At 43.3% G+C, this 22388-nt stretch overlaps 1 protein-coding gene across 1 annotated transcript in view; it reads right to left on the bottom strand.

The window, feature by feature from the left end:
* cntln (centlein, centrosomal protein) overlaps window positions 1–22388 on the bottom strand; it is a 395750-nt gene that overhangs the window by 207903 nt on the left and 165459 nt on the right. Inside the window, exons 12-13 of the mRNA XM_078530355.1 lie at window positions 22263–22384; window positions 20876–21001 (exon numbers count right to left, since the gene is read on the bottom strand). Of these exons, the coding sequence (XP_078386481.1) occupies window positions 20876–21001; window positions 22263–22384 (248 nt within the window). The remainder of the gene's footprint in view (window positions 1–20875; window positions 21002–22262; window positions 22385–22388) is intronic.

The following is a 22388-nucleotide window of genomic DNA, read 5'->3' as shown; positions in this document are numbered from 1 at the left end:
ACTGCTGCCACTGTGCGTTAGTGGCAGAGAGAGTGAAGTCTATGGGATTATCAACTGAGCTGGATGGTGGGATTATACTGGATAGACTTTCCTGCCAGAACAGACACAATGGGCCAAATGGCCTCCATCTGTTTCTAACTATTCATCAGAATGGAATGCACATGCTCAAAAATAAACATCACTTGAGACCACACTGACATGTTTGCTCTATTAAGTTATAAACTCATTAGAAGCACATTGGCATTAATATCTGCGTAATATCTGTTAGCAATTTTATCTTATGTAAAATTATTCAAATCTAATCTTTAATAGCTTCACCTAAAACAAAGTTTTTGAGCAGTATATTACTCTATGTTTTCTAATAACTTCAACAAGCCATAGATCCTGTGTTACATCAAAATGTTATTTTGTTAAGTTCATCCAAAACTTTGCTCCCATTTACTAACCCATGTCCCATGTGTCAGTGACTCAGTGGGTAACACTCTCTCGCTTCTGAGTCGAAAAGCTGTAGGCTCAAGTCCCATTCCAAAGAACGAAAATCTCTGCCGATGCTCTAGCGCAGTACTAAGGGAATGCCACGCTGTCGGAAGTGCTGTCTTTCGGATGAGATGTGAAACTGAGGCTCCACCTGCCCTCTCAGATGGATGTGAAAGACTCCATTGCACTATTTTGTGCCCTGACCAATATTTATTCCTCAATCAACATCACTAAAACAGATTATCTGGTCATTATTATGTTATGCTTGTGGGAGCTTGCTGTGCTCAAGTTGTTTGCTGTGTTTTCTACATTACAACAGTGCACTTTACAAGTATTTCATTAGTTCTAAGGCACTTTGAGACATCCTGTGGTTACAATAGGTGATATTCAAACGAAAACCTTTATTTCATTTTTCACTCACCCATTACCTCTGTGCACACTTACCTAAATTGGCTTCCAGTACACTAACATTTTGCTTCTAGAATTCTCATCCTGGTGTTCAAATCCCTCCAGGACCTCACTCGTCCTCATGTCTGTAACTTCTTCAAGCCCTACAATCCTCTAAGATGCATTCATCCAATTTTGGCTCTTGTGAATCCCCCACTCCCTTTGTCTCACCATTGGTGACTGTGCCATCAGCTGTCTAGGCCCTAAGTTCTGGAATTCCCTCCCTAAACATTCTGTCTTTCTCTTCACCTCTAAGACCCACCTTTAACCAAACTTTTGATTGGTGTTAATTTTTGCCCAATAATGTTGTTATCCTATATCAAAGGCATTATATAAATGTAAATTGTTGTTTTTCCTAAAAAAATATTACTTTGGGACAAAAATAACATTTTGGTGTAAAGTTAGATATGCCTGAAATTATGTTTCCCCCAGTTCTGAAAAAAAAGGTTCAGATTTAAACCGCTACTGAATTTAAATGATGAATAAGGAACACCTTTTTCTGCCTCAAGGTAAATTATCATTATGAATAAAGTTAACATCTTAATTAACAATAAAGCAAATCAAAATTAATACTATGTTTTTTAAACAACAAACTTGGATAGGGAATTATTCCAGTGCTGCTAAATGCTCTAATTTTGCCAAGCAGAAAATTCTATTTTAAAAAATTAAGCTAAACTTCTGCTAGTCTGAATACATTCAACTTAAGGTTAAGTGTTTTTCAGCAGTCACTAAATCCACTAGTTCAAACAATTAAGAATAAAGGCTGGTTGCTTTAGACTTGATCTAATTATCCATTACACCATAATGAATACTTTTAACCCTGCATTTCCCTGGTATGGAGATTTGTACTCTGAGGCCGGTGTAAGCGGTGCGGCTTCATGCTCTCGTCGGGACCTGGAAAAATTTATTAATTTTGCTTCCAATCTCCACCCCTCCATCATCTTCACATGGTCCATCTCTGACACTTCCCTTCCCTTCCTTGACCTCTCTGTCTCAATTTCTGATGATAGACTGTCCACCAATATCCATTACAAGCCGACCGACTCCCACAGCTACCTCGACTACAGCTCCTCACACCCCGCTTCCTGTAAGGACTCCATCCCATTCTCTCAGTTCCTTCGCCTCCATCGCATCTGTTCTGATGACGCTACCTTCAAAAACAGTTCCTCTGACATGTCCTCCTTCTTCCTTAACTGAGGTTTTCCACCCACGGTCGTTGACAGGGCCCTCAACCGTGTCCGGCCCATCTCCTGCGCATCCGCCCTCACGCCTTCTCCTCCCTCCCAGAAACATGATAGGTCCCCCTTGTCCTCACTTATCACCCCACCAGCCTCCGCATTCAAAGGATCATCCTCCGCCATTTCCGCCAACTCCAGCATGATGCCACCACCAAACACATCTTCCCTTCACCCCCCATGGCGGCATTCCGTAGGGATCGTTCCCTCCGGGACACCCTGGTCCACTCCTCCATCACCCCCTACTCCTCAACCCCCACTTATGGCACCTCCCCATGCCCACGCAGAAGATGCAACACCTGCCCCTTCACTTCCTCTCTCCTCACTGTCCAAGGGCCCAAACACTCCTTTCAAGTGAAGCAGCATTTCACTTGCATTTCCCCTAACTTAGTCTACTGCATTCGTTGCTCCCAATGCGGTCTCCTCTACATTGGAGAGACCAAACGCAAACTGGGCGACCGCTTTGCAGAACACCTGCGGTCTGTCCGCAAGAAAGACCCAAACCTCCCTGTCGCTTGCCATTTTAACACGCCACCCTGCTCTCTTGCCCACATGTCTGTCCTTGGCTTGCTGCATTGTTCCAGTGAAGCCCAACGCAAACTGGAGGAACAGCACCTCATCTTCCGACTAGGCACTTTACAGCCTTCCGGGCTGAATATTGAACTCAATAACTTTAGATCTTAAACTCCCTCCCCCATCCCTACCCCCTTCCCGTTTCTTCCCCATCCCTTTTGTTTTTTCCAATAATTTATATAGATTTTTCTTTTCCCACCTATTTCCATTATTTTTAAATCTATAACTGTAATACCCTGTCGTCAGTCTTTCCACCCCACCCCCACTAGAGCTGTACTTTGAGTGTCCTGCCATCCATTCTTAATTAGCACATTTTCTTAGATAATATCACCACCTTTAACACCCCTTTGTTCCTTTTGTCTGTGACATCTTTTGATTATCTGCTCCTATCACTGCTTGCTTGTCCCCACCCCACCCCCCAACTTCTCTCCCCCCACCTCACCCCACCCCTACCCCCCAACCTTAAACCAGCTTATATTTCACCCCTCTCCTAACTTTACTCAGTTCTGCCGAAGGGTCACGAGGACTCGAAACGTCAACTCTTTTCTTCTCCGCCGATGCTGCCAGACTTGCTGAGTTTTTCCAGGTAATTCTGTTTTTGTTTTGGATTTCCAGCATCCGCAGTAGTTTTTTGTTTTTATCATATACTGTATATATTGTTTTCTGAGATCCATAATCTAGATCAATTGTGATTCTGCGCCAGAACCAAATTTCATGCAATTTTGAGCTAAGAAGAAAGATTTTTTTTAAGTTTCAGGACATGTTCATAATTCTCACCAGAAAGTATCCCATAAAGCACCATGTTATGCACGCTATTGCCCAATGAATTTCTGGAGATACTGGCATTCAAAAACCTAAGCCACCCAAGACTTAAACATCATTGAGATATCTACAAAACCATGTTGTTGTTCCAATCTTGATCAGTCCAAGATTGAACGTAGATGGAGAATATTGTAAAATTGAAACTGGACTTCAGAGCCCTTGTCAAATGCATTATAATTGAAGTAAGTAGTACACTGCAATAAGTAACATTCCATACTTATCAATCAGAGAACATGGAACATGTTACTAGAAATTACAGGTTATCAGATAGTTCTGGTCTTTACTAAAGGGCTGCATAACAAACCATCTACTGTAGATCCCTTTTAAAGTAGCAATTTCAGTAAAATACAATACACTAGCACGTGAAACTGGTCATCAAGCAAAAAGCTATACACATCACAAATGTCAGTCTGAAAGGAGTTTACTGTCTCACTAGCTCAAGCTTTTTAGAGAATCCTTACCTTGGACAAGGAAAAACAGACTCAATCTCAAGAGATGCAAACTTACCCTGGCCTCCTCTGGACCTGCCATAATGCTATTATAACCATGGAGCAGAAAACAGATGAGCTGATAAGATCACCAGACAGCATTTATTTCACACACACTTCAACAAAAGTGTTTGAAGGGCTGGTGGGAATTCACAGTTGTGACCATGTGACTCAAAACCTTAGTAAGCGAAGTGATCCAGATGCAAGGCGATCGAATTTCACTGCTCCTAGTAACATGCTTCATTCTTAATTTTCCTCTATACTTCCAATGTACTCTGCTACAAATTCATACAAAGAAATGTGCTCAAAAATGTTTCAGTTGCTTTTCCTAAATGCTTTGAACATTTATCAGTTCTTTTGCACTAATATGTTTCCTCTCTGATGCAAACGTCTAGACAGAAGTGGGAGGTTTTGGCAAGGGATTATTTATGGAGTGGGTGGCATGCTGCAAAAAGTCTGGTCAGCCATGAAATAAAAGAGATGAACTTCTGTTTGCAACATATTGAAAAAACGCCCTTCTATAAAATACTGAATTTCACGAAAAAATAATACATAAATCGCTGTACAGTTTTTCTATCTCCATTGTGTTTTGCTTTAAGGTGTACAGTGTAATAGAACGCAGTGAAGTTGAAATTCTTGAGCTTTTCTTGTGAATTCCTTGGTAACTTTACCAGAAGCGGAAGCTCTGCCACAATCCAAAAACACTGGATTCCAGCTTCACAGGTGGGTTTCTGCGGGTCTAGACTGGGGTGATACCTCCATCTCCCTCTCACAGGGGCACCATGTCAGAGTGAGCAGGGCTCAGCAGTACGAGTGAAAAGATGCAATCCCTGATCAGTGGAAATAGGATCTGATCAACAGGGCTACAGGCATCAACTTCCTATAATGCTACCATCTGCCCGAGCCCTGAACACGTGTCTTTCTCGTCCTGTCTCCCTCAGACACTGTCCCGCTCCCCTTTAATTCTGTCGTCATTACCCTTCTCCACAAAAAAAATCCTTTATGCCACTGCCCTTGCAAACTACCATCCCATCTCCAACCTCGCTTTCCTCTCCAAAGTCCTTGAATGCATTTTTGCCAAATTTCTCCCAAATTTATGCCCATCCTTTCCAGAACTCAATGCTTGAATCCCTCCAATCAAGTTTCCATGTCTGTAAAAGTAACGAAACAGCTCATATCAAAGTCACAAATGACACCCTATGTGACTGTAGCAGAGGTAAACTTTCCCCTTTTGTCCTTCTCAACATGTCTATATCCTTTGACACAGTTGACTACACCATCTTTCTCCAACACCTCTCCACTGTCGTCCAGCTGGATGGGACTGTTCTCACCTGGTTCTATTCATATCTAATCATAGCCAGAGAATCACTTGCAATGGCTTCTCTTCTTGCTCCCGCAATGTTGTCCCAAGGATCTATGCTTGCCTCAGTCCTTCTTTCTGATGTACATTTTGCCCTTCGACAATTTCATCCAGAAGCACATCACACATACACTGACTACACGCAGCTCTATCTCACCACCACCTCTCGTGACTCCTCCATTATTGCTAAAGTATCAGATTGTTTATCCAACATGCAGTACTGGGTGAAATTTCCTCCAAATAAATATTGGGAAGATGGAAGCCATTCCCAAACTCCATTCCCTAGCTCCTGGCTCATCTCACTCCCTGGCAACAATCTGAAATGAAGCCAGTCTGCTCACAATCTTGGTGTCACTTTCGACCCCAAGACAAGCTTGTGACCTCATATCTGTGCCTTCAATAAGAAAGCCTATTTCTAAATCCGTAACAGTGTCCTGCTGCCCCTGTCTCAGCTTCTCTGCTTCCGAAACCCTTATTCATGCATTTGTTACCTCCAGATCTGACTATTCCAATGCATTCCTGGCTGGTCTCCAACATTCTACTTTCTGTTATCTTGATGTCATCCAAAACTCTGCTGCCCATGTCTCAACTTGCAACAACTCCGGTTCCCCTATTGCCTCTGTGCTCACTGACTTACATTGGTTCTCAGTCAAGCAACATTTGATTTTAAAATTCACATCACTGTTTTCAAATCCTTCTATGGTCTTTCCCCTCCCTATCTCTGTAATCTCCTACAGCTTTACAAGCCTCAACACAGAAATCTGCGTTCCTCTAATTCTGGCCTCTTATTCTTCCCTCATTTTAATCATTCCACCATTAGTGGCCACACCTGAGGTTGCCTGGGCCTTAAATTCTGGAATATCCTCCTGACACCTTTCCACCACTCTACCTCACTTTCCTCCTTTAAGATGCTGCTTAAATCCTACCTCTTTGACCAAGCCTTTGGTCATCTGACCTAACATCTCCATGACTCAGTGTCATAGTTTGTTTTATTTGTTTTTTGTGAAGTGCTTTGGGATGTTTCAATACACTAAATGCGCTATATAAATATGTTATTATTTTTATATAACCATCACACACAAATTAATTATGCCAAAGTGATGTAGAAAACAGACACAAAAATTTAGTAACAGGATTAGCTCATTCAGCCCCTCTAGCCCTACTCCACCATTCAATTAGATCATGGCTAATCTGCTGTTTAACACCATTTAATCCACATTCCTTGACACCATGGCCTAATAAAAATCTGTCGATCTCAGTCCTGGAAATTATAAGCATCCACAACCAAATTTCCAATATCCTTTGTGTGAGAACCTGCTTCCTGATTTTACTCCTAAATAACCTAAGCTCATATTTTAAGATTACACGTTCTTGTTCACAGTAGGGAACAGCTTCTCTGCCTCTACTCTTTTGAATTCATTTTTTAAAATTCATTTTTCACACCTCAACCTTCTAAAATCAAGGAAATCCTCACCAGGTTTATGTAACCTGTCCACATAGCTTAATCCTTCTAGCACTGGAACCATTCTATTGAATTTCTGTTGTACACCTTCCAAGGTTAATACCCCTCTCTGAGATGCAGTGCCCAAAAAGGAATGCTGTATCCAGACGGAGTCTGATGAAAGCTGTATACAACTGAAGCATAACTTACTCCAACAGAAAATACTGAGGATGCTGGAGATCCAAAATAAAAACAAAAACTACTGGAAATACTCAGCAGGTCAGGCAGCATCTGTGGTGGAGCAATTAAAATCAGAGGTGTTCAAAAGTTCAGAATTAGAGGAGTGCAGATATCTCGGAGGGTCGTGGGATGGAGAATATTGAAAGAGAGGGAGGGCTGAGGCTTTGGAAGGTTTTGAAAACAAGGGTGAAAATTTTATAAATGAGGTGTTGCTAAACCAGGAACCAACGCGTGTGATCCTTCATACCTGAAACGAAGAAAGAAAAGTTTTTAATTAAAGCAGGGGATGAGGAAAAGGATGAAATGAAACTGCAGACTAGAACAGCTTTGAGATAAAGTGAGATAATGAAGAGAGAGCTCATGGTTATGTATGTGGCGGTGCACATGGCATTCAGTGTGGATCTCAGGATGTGGCAAAAACAGTACTTCGAGGATCTGAAAAGTCTAGGAGATATCTGTAATCGTGGATGGATCCAAAACACAAAGGGTGGATAGATACCTAATCAAACACGAGAAGGGAAATAGAAAGCAATGAAGGTGAACAGGGTAGAAGAAACAAACTTAAATTCAGTTGCACAGGAGAGCAGAACCTCTTCAAGTTAGAGAAGTGACAGTGAATTAATCACTCATGCAAAAACAAAAAACTTAAAATGTGAAATAAAAACAGGAAATGCTGGAAAAACTCAGCAGGTCTGGCAGCATTTGTGGAGAGAGAAACAAAGTTAAGGTTACATATCCATTTCTGAAATCACAAATCTGAAACATTAACTGTGTTTCTCTCTCCACAGATGCTGCCAGACCTGCTGAGTTTTTCTGGCATTTTCTGTTTCTATTTCAGATTTCCAGCACCCACAGTATTTCAAAACAAAAACAGAATTACCTGGAAAAACTCAGCAGGTCTGGCAGCATCGGCGGAGAAGCAAAGAGTTGACGTTTCGAGTCCTCATGACCCGGCCATGACTCGAAACGTCAACTCTTTTCTTCTCCGCCGATGCTGCCAGACCTGCTGAGTTTTTCCAGGTAATTCTGTTTTTGTTTTGGGTTTCCAGCATCCGCAGTCGTTTTTTGTTTTTATCTCACAGTATTTCACTTTGTTTCTTTCTAGATTATTTCAGTCGAGATATGCAACCTATTTCCCCTTTCCTTGCAATAGTGTAACCTCTGACTCACTGTGAACAATGCTACAGGGGCTGTGCAGCACTTCATTTTTTTGCCATTATACTAAGTAAGTAAATAATTATGGAAATTTTCACATTATCTATCTTTATAATTCATAATTGCTCAACATATCGAAGGTATCTCCATAAATTACATATTCCTTTCAGATAGCCTCTTGCACCCGCTGCTTTTATTTTGTTCTCAAGGGCAAAGGACACTCATTAGTCCTAACGCCCACAAGCAATCTAGGTTAAAAGAAATTAACTAAGTAGTCCCTTTAACTAGATTAAATTTCATTAAACTCAAAGTCTAACACCATTAGGTTGCAGCAAAACCTCAAAATTTTGTCTGGTTGATAATTTTAAAAGAAACCTTGAGCTACTCGTAGATATCCTCTTCTTTCCACTTGTTATCAAAGAACTTTGTTTCTCACACTGTCTTCCTTCTGCTGGCAAGAGGCCTCTGCTATTTCTTTTGGTTTGCTGTTCAAGAAACTGATCTTAGATCTCAAAAAATAACGGAATTCATTTAGTGATAGCAACCACAACATGGTACAATTTAAGCTTGTTGTGGACAAAGAAATAGACAAGTTGCAAAAAAATGTTTTGGTTTGGGGGAGAGCAGATTTCAGTAAAATAAGGCAGGATCGGCCAAGGTAGACTGGGAACAGCTTTGTGGGGAAATCTACAGAAGAGCAGTGGGGGGTGTTCAAAAAGGAAATGGGGAGGGTACAGGCTCAACATGTTCCCTCTAGGGTGATAGGAAGGAGTAACAAGCCCAGAGAACCATGGATGACCAGAGATATTCAGGTTACAATGAGAAGGAAAAGAGAGGCTTTTAGCAAGTACAAGGGGAGCAAATCAGCTGAGGCATTAGTGCAGTACAGAAAGTGCAAGGTGGAGCTTAAGAAAACAATTAGGAGAGGAAAGAGGGGATATGAGAAAGCCCTGGCTGGTAAAAGTAGGGAAAATCCCACGATATTCTATAAGTATATCAATGGGAAGAGGATGACCAGGGAATCAGTAGGGCCCATTAGGGACCAAGGGGGCAATCTATGGGTAGAGCCAGAGGACATCGGCAGAGTGTTGAACGAATACTTCACATCTGTCTTCACCCAAGAGAGTGAGGATGAAGGTATCGAACTCGGGGAGACTGCGAGGTTTTTGAGCAAATTGATATAGGGAGTGACAAGGTATTGGAGGTGTTGGCAGGCTTAAAAGTGGACAAATCTCCAGGTCTGGATGATTTGTGTCCCAGACTGCTGAGGGAGGCAAGGCAGGAGATCACAGGGGCTCTGACCCAAATTTTTAATTCCTCTCTGGCCACAGGAGAGGTGCCAGAGGACTGGAGAACAGCGAATGTGGTTCCGCTATTTAAGAGGGGTTGTAGAGATAAGCCAGGGAACTATAGACCAGTGAGTCTCACGTCAGTGGTAGGGAAACTATTGGAGAAAATTCTGAAGGAGAGAATCTATCTCCACTTGGAGAGGCAAGGTTTGATCAGGGATAGTCAGCATGGGAGGTCATGCCTAACAAATTTGATTGAATTTTATGGGGAGGTGACCAGGTATGAAGATGAAGGTAGTGCAGTTGATGTAGTTTATATGGAAGGTCCCACACGGGAGACTTATAAAGAAGGCAAATGCACATGGGTTACAGGGTAATTTGATAAGGCGGATTCAAAATTGGTTTAGTTGTAGGAGACAGAGGGTGATGACAGAAGGATGCTTTAGTGACTGGAAGCCAGTGTCCTGTGGCGTACCACAGGAATCTGTGCTGGGTCCCCTATTATTCATCATTTATATAAACGACATAGATGACTATGTGGGGGGTAGGATTAGTAAGTTTGCGGATGACACAAAGATTGGTCAGGTGGTTAACAGTGAGGTTGAGTGTCTTGGGCTACAGGAAGATATAGACGGGATGGTCAAATGGGCAGATAGGTGGCAGATGGAATTTAACCCTGAAAAGTATGAGGTGATACACTTTGGAAGGAAGTATTCAATGAATGGCATGACACTAGGAAGTTCTGAGGAACAAAGGGACCTTGGCGTGTGTGTCCATACCTCTCTGAAGGCAGAGGGGCATGTTAGTGAGGTGGTGAAAAAGGCATATGGGACACTTGCCTTTATCAATCGAGGCATAGATTAAAAAGTAGGGAGGTCACGTTGGAGTTGAATAGAATCTTAGTGAGGCCACAGCTGGAGTACTGTGTGCAGTTCTGGTTGCTACATTATAGGAAGGATGTGATTGCACTGGAGGGGGTACAGAGGAGATTCACCAGGATGTTGCCTAGGATGAAACATTTAAGTTATCAAGAGAGGTTGGATAGACTTGGGTTGTTTTCGTTGGAGCAGAGAAGACTAAGGGGTGACCTGATCGAGGTGTACAAGATTATGAGGGGTATGGACAGGGTGGATAGGGAGCAGCTGTTCCCCTTAGTTGAAGGGTCAGTCACGAGGGGACACAAGTTCAAGTTGAGTGGCAGGAGGTTTAGTGGGGGGATGTGAGGAAAAATCTTTTACCCAGAGGGTGGTGACAGTCTGGAATGCGCTGCCTGGGAGGGTGGTGGAGGCAGGTTGCCTCACATCCTTTAAAAAGTACATAGATGAGCACTTGGCACGTCATAACATTCAAGGCTATGGGCCAAGTGCTGATAAGTGGGATTAGGTAGGTAGGTCAGGTGTTTCTCACGTGTCAGTGTAGACTCGATGGGCCGAAGGGCCTCTTCTGCACTGTGAGATTCTGTGATTCATCAGAATTGCTACATAAGCTTACATGTTCTAATGATAAAAACAGAAAATGCTGGAAATATTCAGCAGGTCAGGGAGCAGCTGGTGGAGAGAGAAACGGGTAACATTTCAGGAGAATGACCTGCCATCAAAACTGGGGAAAGAAATTAGAGATGTAACAGTTTTTAAGCAAGTATAGAGGGAGGGAGAAGGAAGAAAAAAAGCAAAGAGAAATCTGTGGTAAATTGGAAGGCAAAAGAGATTAAATGACAAAAGAGATGAAGGTGCAAGGCAAAAATGGGTGGTAATGGGACAAATAAAAAAAAAATGCATCTGGAGAAGGTGTAAGTAGAAATAACAGAACCATCAACTGCTGTCATTCAAAAAAACAGGGGCAGAGGTAATGATCTGAAATTGTTAAACTCAAGGCTGAGAGGTGCCTAATCAAAAGATGAGGTGCTGTTCCTCGAGCTCACTGTGAGCTTCATGGGAATAATGTAGGAGGCTGAGGTAAGAGTGGGAGTGGGGTGGAAAATTCAAATGGCAACAAAGTTACTGGTGTGCAACAGGGCTCCTCATTCTTATGCTGCAACATTGATGTTGAGACTTTTTCCACAAGCATTCCCACCCATGACCACTCCACGCGGTCAGTCAGAAGTAATTTTACAGTATGAAGTCCTGGAACAAGACAAGTGCCAACAAATACAAGTCAATCCATATCTTGATAACATAAGATTATGAAACATTTATCAGCTTAATTTCTCTTTTTCCTTCCCTTTCTGTTTGAAAATATACCTCTCTCTCTTCTCTCTCAGGCAGCATCTCAAGGTCGAGGATGACGGGCTTCCACTTGGATTCAATGGGTTCCAAGATGGCTGATATGTCCAATGTGCGATCTGCAGGCTCTGCCACATGTAGGGCAGGTGGTGCTTGGAGGGTTCGATAAATGGGTTGTTTCGAGGTTTGTGCACTACCTCCAATGCCTCGGCTTTGTCTCCAAACATTCCCAATGAAGTCTCTCGATGCCTTCAGTGCCTTCCCAAATGAACCTTCTTCATTTTGGTCGGTCACAAGCCAGGGACTCCCAAGACTCAGCGGGTGTGTTTGACCTTTTCAAGGATGTTTTGAGGGCACCCCTAAAGCATCCCCATTGTCCCCCTGGGAACCTCTTGCTGTGATCAAGTTCGAAATAGAGCAGTTGCTTCAGGATAAAAACAAAAAGCTAAAAGCTACTGCGGATGCTGGAAATCCAAAACAAAATAAAAACAGAATTACCTGGAAAAACTCAGCAAGTCTGGCAGCATCGGCGGAGAAGAAATCAGTCAACGTTTCGAGCCCTCATGGCCCTTCAGCAGAACTGAAGCATAGTTTCAACAAGGGAGAAATATAAATTGGTTTAAGGTGGGTGGGGGGGAAGCGACACATTGAGGGTGTGGTGTGAGCAGATAATCAAAAGATGTCAGAGACAAAAGGGTCAAAGAGGTGTTGAAGGTGGTGGTCTTTGTCTGAGAAAAGTGCTAATTAAGAATGCAAGACAGGATATTCAAAGTACAGCTCTAGTGGGGGTGGGGTGGAAAGACTAAAGGTTTTAGTTTTAGATTTAAAAATAATGGAAATAGGTGGGGAAAGAAGAATCTATATAAATTATTGAAAAAAAGGCGGGTGGGGGGGGAAAAGAAACGGGGTGGGGATGGGGGGAGGGGGGTTTAAGATCTAAAGTTGTTGAATTCAATATTCAGCCCAGAAGGCTGTAAAGTGCCTAGTCGGAAGATGAGGTGCTGTTCCTCCAGTTTGCGTTGGGCTTCACTGGAACAATGCAGCAAGCCAAGGACAGACATGTGGGCAAAAGAACAGGGTGGAGTGTTGAAATGGCAAGCGACAGGGAGGTTTGGGTCTTTCTTGCGGACAGACCGCAGGTGTTCCGCAAAACGGTCGCCCAGTTTGCGTTTGGTCTCTCCAATGTAGAGGAGACCGCATTGGGAGCAACGAATGCAGTAGACTAAGTTAGGGGAAATGCAAGTGAAATGCTGCTTCACTTGAAAGGAGTGTTTGGGCCCTTGGACGGTGAGGAGAGAGGAAGTGAAGGGGCAGGTGTTGCATCTTCTGCGTGGGCATGGGGAGGTGCCATAAGTGGGGGTTGAGGAGTAGGGGGTGATGGAGGAGTGGACCAGGGTGTCCCGGAGGGAACGATCCCTACGGAATGCCGTCAAGGGGGGTGAAGGGAAGATGTGTTTGGTGGTGGCATCATGCTGGAGTTGGCGGAAATGGCGGAGGATGATCCTTTGAATGCGGAGGCTGGTGGGGTGATAAGTGAGGACAAGGGGGACCCTATCATGTTTCTGGGAAGGAGGAGAAGGCGTGAGGGAGGATGCGCGGGATATGGGCCGGACACGGTTGAGGGCCCTGTCAACGACCGTGGATGGAAAACCTCGGTTAAGGAAGAAGGAGGACATGTCAGAGGAGCTGTTTTTGAAGGTAGCGTCATCAGAACAGATGCGACGGAGGCGAAGGAACTGAGAGAATGGGATGGAGTCTTTACAGGAAGCGGGGTGTGAGGAGCTGTAGTCGAGGTAGCTGTGGGAGTCGGTAGGCTTGTAATGGATATTGGTGGACAGTCTATCATCAGAAATTGAGACAGAGAGGTCAAGGAAGGGAAGAGAAGTGTCAGAGATGGACCATGTGAAGATGATGGAGGGGTGGAGATTGGAAGCAAAATTAATAAATTTTTCCAGGTCCCGACGAGAGCATGAAGCAGCACCGAAGTAATCATCGATGTACCGGAGAAAGAGTTGTGGGAGGGGGCCGGAGTAGGACTGGAACAAGGAATGTTCCACATACCCCATAAAGAGACAGGCATAGCTGGGGCCCATGCGGGTACCCATAGCCACACCTTTTATTTGGAGGAAGTGAGAGGAGTTAAAGGAGAAATTGTTCAGTGTGAGAACAAGTTCAGCCAAACGGAGGAGAGTAGTGGTGGATGGGGATTGTTGGGGCCTCTGTTCAAGGAAGAAGCTAAGGGCCCTCAGACCATCCTGGTGGGGGATGGAGGTGTAGAGGGATTGGACATCCATGGTGAAGAGGAAGCGGTTGGGGCCAGGGAACTGGAAATTGTTGATGTGACGTAAGGTGTCAGAGGAATCACGGATGTAGGTGGGAAGGGACTGGACAAGGGGAGAGAGAAGGGAGTCAAGATAACGAGAAATGAGTTCCGTGGGGCAGGAACAGGCTGACACGATCGGTCTGCCAGGACAGTTCTGTTTGTGGATTTTGGGTAGGAGGTAGAAGCGGGCCGTCCGAGGTTGGGCAACTATCAAGTTGGAAGCTGTGGGCGGAAGATCTCCAGAGGAGATGAGGTCAGTGACAGTCCTGGAAACAATGGCTTGATGTTCTGTGGTGGGGTCATGGTCCAGGGAGAGGTAGGAGGAAACGTCTGCGAGTTGACGCTCAGCCTCCGCGAGGTAGAGGTCAATGCGCCAGACAACAACAGTACCACCCTTGTCAGCGGGTTTGATGACAATGTTGGGGTTGGACCTGAGAGAACGGAGTGCAGTGAGTTCAGAGAGAGACAGATTAGAATGGGTGAGAGGAGCAGAGAAATTGAGACGGCTAATGTCACGCCGACAGTTCTCAATGAAAAGATCAAGAGAAGGTAAGAATCCAGAGGGAGGGGTCCAAGTGGAGGGAGAATATTGGAGGTGGGTAAAAGGATCCGTTGAACGGGGAGAGGACTCCTGCCCAAAGAAGTGAGCACGGAGACGAAGACGGCGGAAGAAGAGTTCAGCATCATGCCGAGCCCGAAATTCATTGAGATGAGGGCGTAAGGGTATGAAACTAAGTCCTTTGCTGAGCACTGAACGTTCAGCATCGGAGAGGGGAAGGTCAGGGGGTTCTAATCCATTCTAATCTGTCTCTCTCTGAACTCACTGCACTCCGTTCTCTCAGGTCCAACCCCAACATTGTCATCAAACCCACTGACAAGGGTGGTACTGTTGTTGTCTGGCGCATTGACCTCTACCTCGCGGAGGCTGAGCGTCAACTCGCAGACGTTTCCTCCTACCTCTCCCTGGACCATGACCCCACCACAGAACATCAAGCCATTGTTTCCAGGACTGTCACTGACCTCATCTCCTCTGGAGATCTTCCTCCCACAGCTTCCAACTTGATAGTCGCCCAACCTCGGACGGCCCGCTTCTACCTCCTACCCAAAATCCACAAACAGAACTGTCCCGGCAGACCCATCGTGTCAGCCTGTTCCTGCCCCACGGAACTCATTTCTCGTTATCTTGACTCCCTTCTCTCTCCCCTTGTCCAGTCCCTTCCCACCTACATCCGTGATTCCTCTGACACCTTACGTCACATCAACAATTTCCAGTTCCCTGGCCCCAACCGCTTCCTCTTCACCATGGATGTCCAATCCCTCTACACCTCCATCCCCCACCAGGATGGTCTGAGGGCCCTTAGCTTCTTCCTTGAACAGAGGCCCCAACAATCCCCATCCACCACTACTCTCCTCCGTTTGGCTGAACTTGTTCTCACACTGAACAATTTCTCCTTTAACTCCTCTCACTTCCTCCAAATAAAAGGTGTGGCTATGGGTACCCGCATGGGCCCCAGCTATGCCTGTCTCTTTATGGGGTATGTGGAACATTCCTTGTTCCAGTCCTACTCCGGCCCCCTCCCACAACTCTTTCTCCGGTACATCGATGATTACTTCGGTGCTGCTTCATGCTCTCGTCGGGACCTGGAAAAATTTATTAATTTTGCTTCCAATCTCCACCCCTCCATCATCTTCACATGGTCCATCTCTGACACTTCTCTTCCCTTCCTTGACCTCTCTGTCTCAATTTCTGATGATAGACTGTCCACCAATATCCATTACAAGCCGACCGACTCCCACAGCTACCTCGACTACAGCTCCTCACACCCCGCTTCCTGTAAAGACTCCATCCCATTCTCTCAGTTCCTTCGCCTCCGTCGCATCTGTTCTGATGACGCTACCTTCAAAAACAGTTCCTCTGACATGTCCTCCTTCTTCCTTAACCGAGGTTTTCCATCCACGGTCGTTGACAGGGCCCTCAACCGTGTCCGGCCCATATCCCGCGCATCCTCCCTCACGCCTTCTCCTCCTTCCCAGAAACATGATAGGGTCCCCCTTGTCCTCACTTATCACCCCACCAGCCTCCGCATTCAAAGGATCATCCTCCGCCATTTCCGCCAACTCCAGCATGATGCCACCACCAAACACATCTTCCCTTCACCCCCCTTGACGGCATTCCGTAGGGATCGTTCCCTCCGGGACACCCTGGTCCACTCCTCCATCACCCCCTACTCCTCAACCCCCACTTATGGCACCTCCCCATGCCCACGCAGAAGATGCAACACCTGCCCCTTCACTTCCTCTCTCCTCACCGTCCAAGGGCCCAAACACTCCTTTCAAGTGAAGCAGCATTTCACTTGCATTTCCCCTAACTTAGTCTACTGCATTCGTTGCTCCCAATGCGGTCTCCTCTACATTGGAGAGACCAAACGCAAACTGGGCGACCGTTTTGCGGAACACCTGCGGTCTGTCCGCAAGAAAGACCCAAACCTCCCTGTCGCTTGCCATTTCAACACTCCACCCTGTTCTTTTGCCCACATGTCTGTCCTTGGCTTGCTGCATTGTTCCAGTGAAGCCCAACGCAAACTGGAGGAACAGCACCTCATCTTCCGACTAGGCACTTTACAGCCTTCTGGGCTGAATATTGAATTCAACAACTTTAGATCTTAAACCCCCCTCCCCCCATCCCCACCCCGTTTCTTTTCCCCCCCCACCCGCCTTTTTTTCAATAATTTATATAGATTCTTCTTTCCCCACCTATTTCCATTATTTTTAAATCTAAAACTAAAACCTTTAGTCTTTCCACCCCACCCCCACTAGAGCTGTACTTTGAATATCCTGTCTTGCATTCTTAATTAGCACTTTTCTCAGACAAAGACCACCACCTTCAACACCTCTTTGACCCTTTTGTCTCTGACATCTTTTGATTATCTGCTCACACCACACCCTCAATGTGTCTCTTCCCCCCCACCCACCTTAAACCAATTTATATTTCTCCCTTGTTGAAACTATGCTTCAGTTCTGCTGAAGGGCCATGAGGGCTCGAAACGTTGACTGATTTCTTCTCCGCCGATGCTGCCAGACTTGCTGAGTTTTTCCAGGTAATTCTGTTTTTATTTTGTTTCAGTTGCTTCAGGAGTCTGGTTATCAAGCATACAGACAACATTCCCATCCAGCCATGGAATTGGAGGCAACCTTTTGACATAGGGAATTGGTTAGGTGGTGGGAGGCAGAGACTACAGATAATGGGTATGATAATAGGCAAAATGTGACTAATTGTGTCCTGTGGGGACCTATATTTGACCTCAGTTTTTTATTAAATTTAAAAATGATTTTGATGATGAAGAGCTGTATATGCAAGTTTGCTGACAACATCCAGTTAGGAGGCACTGTAAATAGTGCAAATGGGAGCAGAAAGTTGCAAATGGACATTAGCAGACTAACAGATAAAACTGTGGCAGATGTAGTTCACTGTGTGGATCTTTTCTGTCTACCTGAGGGGGCAAACAAGGCATTTCAATAGCCAGTGTCAGAAGGGCAATGAAATACTCTACACTTGCTTACAGCAAGATGAGATGTCCTCTCAGGCGGATGTAAAACATCCCATGGCACTATTTGGAAGAAGAGTAGGAAATATCTCCTTGGTGTCCTGGCCAATATTCACTTCTCTATCGATAACACTAAAAATAGGTTATACGGTTGTTATCACATTGCTGTTTGTGAGAGCTCGATATGTGAAAATCAGCTGCCATGTTTCTTACAATACAACAGTGACCACACTTCAAAAGTACTTCATTGGCTGTAAAGAACTTTGGGATATCCTGAGGTTGTGAAAGGTGCTTTAGACAAACAAGACATTCTTTGTTTTGCTGTCTGGGTGAGCAAGAAATCCTGGAGTTTAGTCAAGAGAAAGAATTTTTCATCTTGGGAGTTTAGCAAACAGCAGCATTGTGGTTACGGTGCTAGAATAATAATCCTGAGGCCTGGTCTAATAATCTTGGGTTATGAGTTCAAAACCCACCATGATAGCCCATGAATTTAAATTCAGTTAACTGAATAAATCTGGAATAAAAAGGTAGTCTCATAATGGTGACCATGAAACTGACAGATTGTCATAAAATCCTATCTGGTTCATTAATGTCCTTTAGAAAGGAAATCTGCTGTCCATAATTCTAAACTCACAGCAATGCAACTGGCTCTCAACTGCCCTCTGAAATGGCTAAGTGAGCCACTTAGTTGTTCAAACTGTTATAATAAAATTGAACCCTAAAGCCATTGTTGGTGTAACTACACTACAAGAACAGCATCAGTTCAAGGCAGCATCTTGCCACCATCTTCTCAAGGGCAATTAGGGATGGGCAATAAATGTTGGCCTTGCCACCGAAACTCTCATCCCATCAACGAATAAAGATTTGGAATAAGAAAAAGCCTTGAATTTACATAGCGCATTTCACAACCATTGGCCATCTTAAAATGCTTTAGAGCCAATGAAGAATTTTACAAGTATTGTCACTGAACACACAACGTAACACATATCATCGATGCCAGAAACATATGCATATAGATGTTCTAAAGTTTCTCAATATCATTTCTTTTTGATTAATTGTTTTATTTTTGAATCAACAACAGCCTGACATTGGCAGCAGCAGTGGTAGGTAGGACTGACGGGGGGAACAGCACTGAGCTGAGATACACAGCACTAGTTACCTGAAGAACTGATAGTGATTTGGTGGAGTAAAGCCATTGTGCTGGGAAAGGAAAGGAAGGGATGAAATACAAGAAAACATTCTACAATCTTGGTTGAATAAGATCAGCTGTTTTCTCATTATTAATGAACCAACCAGTTAGAATAAACTACTTGCATTGCAATAGCTGTAAGAGATGCAGTGGATCCATCTGTTTTGCTACGGTAGAATTCAACAATAATCTCATATCCATGAGATATCCATTAGGCTGCCCCTGGTGTATAAAAATGCAAAAGCTTAACATAGCTTAACATACATTGTGGAAGCTGACACCATACCCATAATGTGATTCTGTTACTGCCTTCTAAAGTATATTTTATTTGTTGACTGACATTGTCACTTATGTGTTCTCTGTGGAATTTTCATACAGAAGTAATACATAATTCTGAATAAAAAGATCATCGTAACGCTTTCAGCAGTAATGTGAGGAGTGTAAAGTAACTGACATTATGCTTTTGTGAATATTTGATATATGGCATATTAACGTCAGACTGCTACCATAGGAAATGATCATCATTTTTTAAAATTTTATAATACAAGCATATCATCTTCAACGCTTGTTTTGGGAGTTCAAAGAGAAAATGTTCCACTACCTTAGTTACAACTGCCAATATACTATTTTTTTAAATATTTAATTCAAGTGCGTTTAGGAGTAGCAAACTGCATTCTTTATTTACATGCTTTATTAAAATATTATATTAACTTGTCAGAATTGATTATTATTGCTGTTCAGTATATAACAAAGCTTTACTTTTTAAAGTTATACAGTCATGTAGACAAAAATGGGACCATGGGCAGTTATCACCCCAGTTATCTCAGAATAGCCTGAGTTAATTGGTGCAACTGGACAAAAAATACAAATTCAAATCACAGTGAAACTCTGGTAGTTCACCAATGGAGATTTACTGTCTGCCACCAAGTTTGATAATGTGGATCAGATAGTTTCCAAGGCAGAAATGTCAGAATGTAAATAAATGCAGCCAGACAGTAATGTTCCTTCAGCCTATTGAAGACTGCGAATGTATTATTTGAGAGTGGTGGAAAAGGCATAAGTACAGTGTTCATTTAGAATTACTATATTCAGATATTATTTTTCTTACATATCACTTATTTATTGTTTTCTGTAATATTTGAGGTTTTTTGTTTAAGGGCGACAGATCAACACAATGTAAGAGAAAAAAATGTTACAAAAACCTTCAATCATTAAACACATCCGTACATCGTAAACACTCACACACGCATACTCTCTCTCTCACACACACGCGCACTCTCATACTAACCCACACATACACACACACACAGAGTGGGTGGATAGTAAGCTAGCTTTGGAGGAATTTCTTTTAAGAGCCCACAAACTGCAATATCAAAGCAATATTCTGTGTATTTATTTCAGAAAACACAAGCTTTCTTTAATGCTTTATTTAATACTCACTACTACTTGAAAGCTCTGTGAAGGGATCAATGCTAACCCCTGAGGACAGCCTATGCACAGCAAGAAAGAAAGTGACTCCCCTGTGCTCTCTCCAGGTCAGTTCCAAGGACCGTGTTAGCAGATACGCACCAGACCCTTAGCAGCTAGCTCTGCTGCTACCAGTAATTAGCTTGGACAGCTCTGGCTCCAAGAGAGGCAGCAAGGCTACATCATAATGAGCTCAGCTGGGATTAGCAGGACAGGGCAGGGAACAGAGAGAGATGAGGCCTTCTATATCACGTATGTAGTGAGGAGATCAAACGAACACGGCTGGCTAGGTTATCCCCTCACCACCTTATTCAACAAATGAAGCACGGCAGTGTGCAAAATACAGGCTAATGAAGAGCGACACCTCCAACAGATGAGAGCCACATTAATTAACACAATCCCCCTATCACATTATACAGATACTGTTACCACTACTAAACTTGTCACTACAGCTGATAGGAAGAGACTGGCTTATTTGATAAAAGAAGTTTGGCTGTTTTATCCTTGCAAGGAATTCCTCTGTGTGGCATTTAAGCACCAGAAGATCAGACGGAAGTGATATGGCTCTGCATGTGTAAATTTGCAAAAAAAAAGAAACTCACTTTTCAGTCAATAGCTTTTTGTGTTCCCGTTTGAAGTACGCTAGTTCGTTCCATACACCATCGCTGTCTTCCTGCCGCAGCTGCCAGGGCTCAGCACGTTGTATTTTGTTTTTGCTGCTTTTATTTCTGAAGCATGAAGTAAACCAGAAGTATGAGGTTATTCGTGGCTTTCTTTCTCTCTCCCAACATGAAGCTTTATGGTTAAAAAAAAATACTTCTAACATTTACAGCAACTGCCAAATCCACCAGAATTTAGTTGTAATGACTGATCAACCATTCAAACAGCAAAGTTTCCCTTCAAAAATTATAGAAACAGTTCTGAAACCAAAAAGTGCTGTATTAATATTGTGCAAGTTTCTTAACTAAAATCAAATGCCAGGATCCTGTTCAAATATTTGGCTGCGAAATTCCAAATACAACTTTGTAATTGCAAAAATCCTTGTATTGCTTACCAGAATGAGGGGAAAAATATCCTATTTTACACGTTTTATACAAATACTATACCTTATGAAAACGAGTAATTGCACATTTGCGGATGCATTCTTTCTTGCATCCAAGCATGGCTGGGTCAAGTGTACCACAAACTGAATGCAGGATAATGCTTTCCCCAGTAAAGCATCTCAAACCCAACCTCAGAGGTGTGCGTCACCTTCCCATATCAGCAATCCTATTGCCCAATTATTTCAGAACTATGTGCACATTTTGCACTGTAGACTTGTTTCCACTGGGAACTTAGAATCCTCAACAGCAATCAAACAAAAAGGAGACTTTTGTGCCATCTGACTGTACTGAATTCGAACTCAGGTCCCTGGAGAGTCCTGACCAGTATATCACCCATTTTCAAAACAATGAATGGTTAAGGCTCATCCAGTGCCTAGTAGAATTTAGAAAAAAGGATTGGTTCCTTAATTGTTTCATTAAAAAGATTTGAAGAATATTTATCACTCTTATTTCATAACACTCAAAGAAATATGTTTATAGTTATTTTGTATTGACAGTTTCCTATTTTTTTGACAGGTACAGTGAAACAACTAGTTTGTAACTACGTCCCACTGATAAACACTGAGAATAACATAGCAAAGTAAGGACATGCTAATGAACAAATAAACAAGAAGTGGAAACACACATGTCAATCAGCATCTGAAATAAATGTTTATTTGTGTACCTAAAACATGGCCCGGGTTCATTCATGTGCGTTTCCAGCAGTTTCATCTTTTATTTTAGATCTTCAATGTTTGCATTCTTTTTGTTATCTACAACAATCTAAACTGGACCAAAGGCTTTTCTTTCAGGGCAAGATTTGTTTGAAAGCTAAATGAATCAATCCAAAATCAGAATGCAAACACCAAGTCATTTTCAATTAAACAGAAGGTTTGCGTGCTCTTACTTGATTTGTCCCCCTTCCAGCTCCTTTAGTTGGCCCTTAAGCATTCTGTAGTTGCTTTGTAAAGCTCGTAGACGCTCCAGTCGCTGGTCATGAGCTCTCCTCAATTCCTCATTCTCTTGGTCCTAA

The sequence above is a fragment of the Cetorhinus maximus genome, chromosome 2 (genome assembly GCF_964194155.1).
Source record: "Cetorhinus maximus chromosome 2, sCetMax3.hap1.1, whole genome shotgun sequence".
Taxonomy (NCBI): domain Eukaryota; kingdom Metazoa; phylum Chordata; class Chondrichthyes; order Lamniformes; family Cetorhinidae; genus Cetorhinus; species Cetorhinus maximus.
This window is presented reverse-complemented; position numbering and strand designations above follow the sequence as displayed.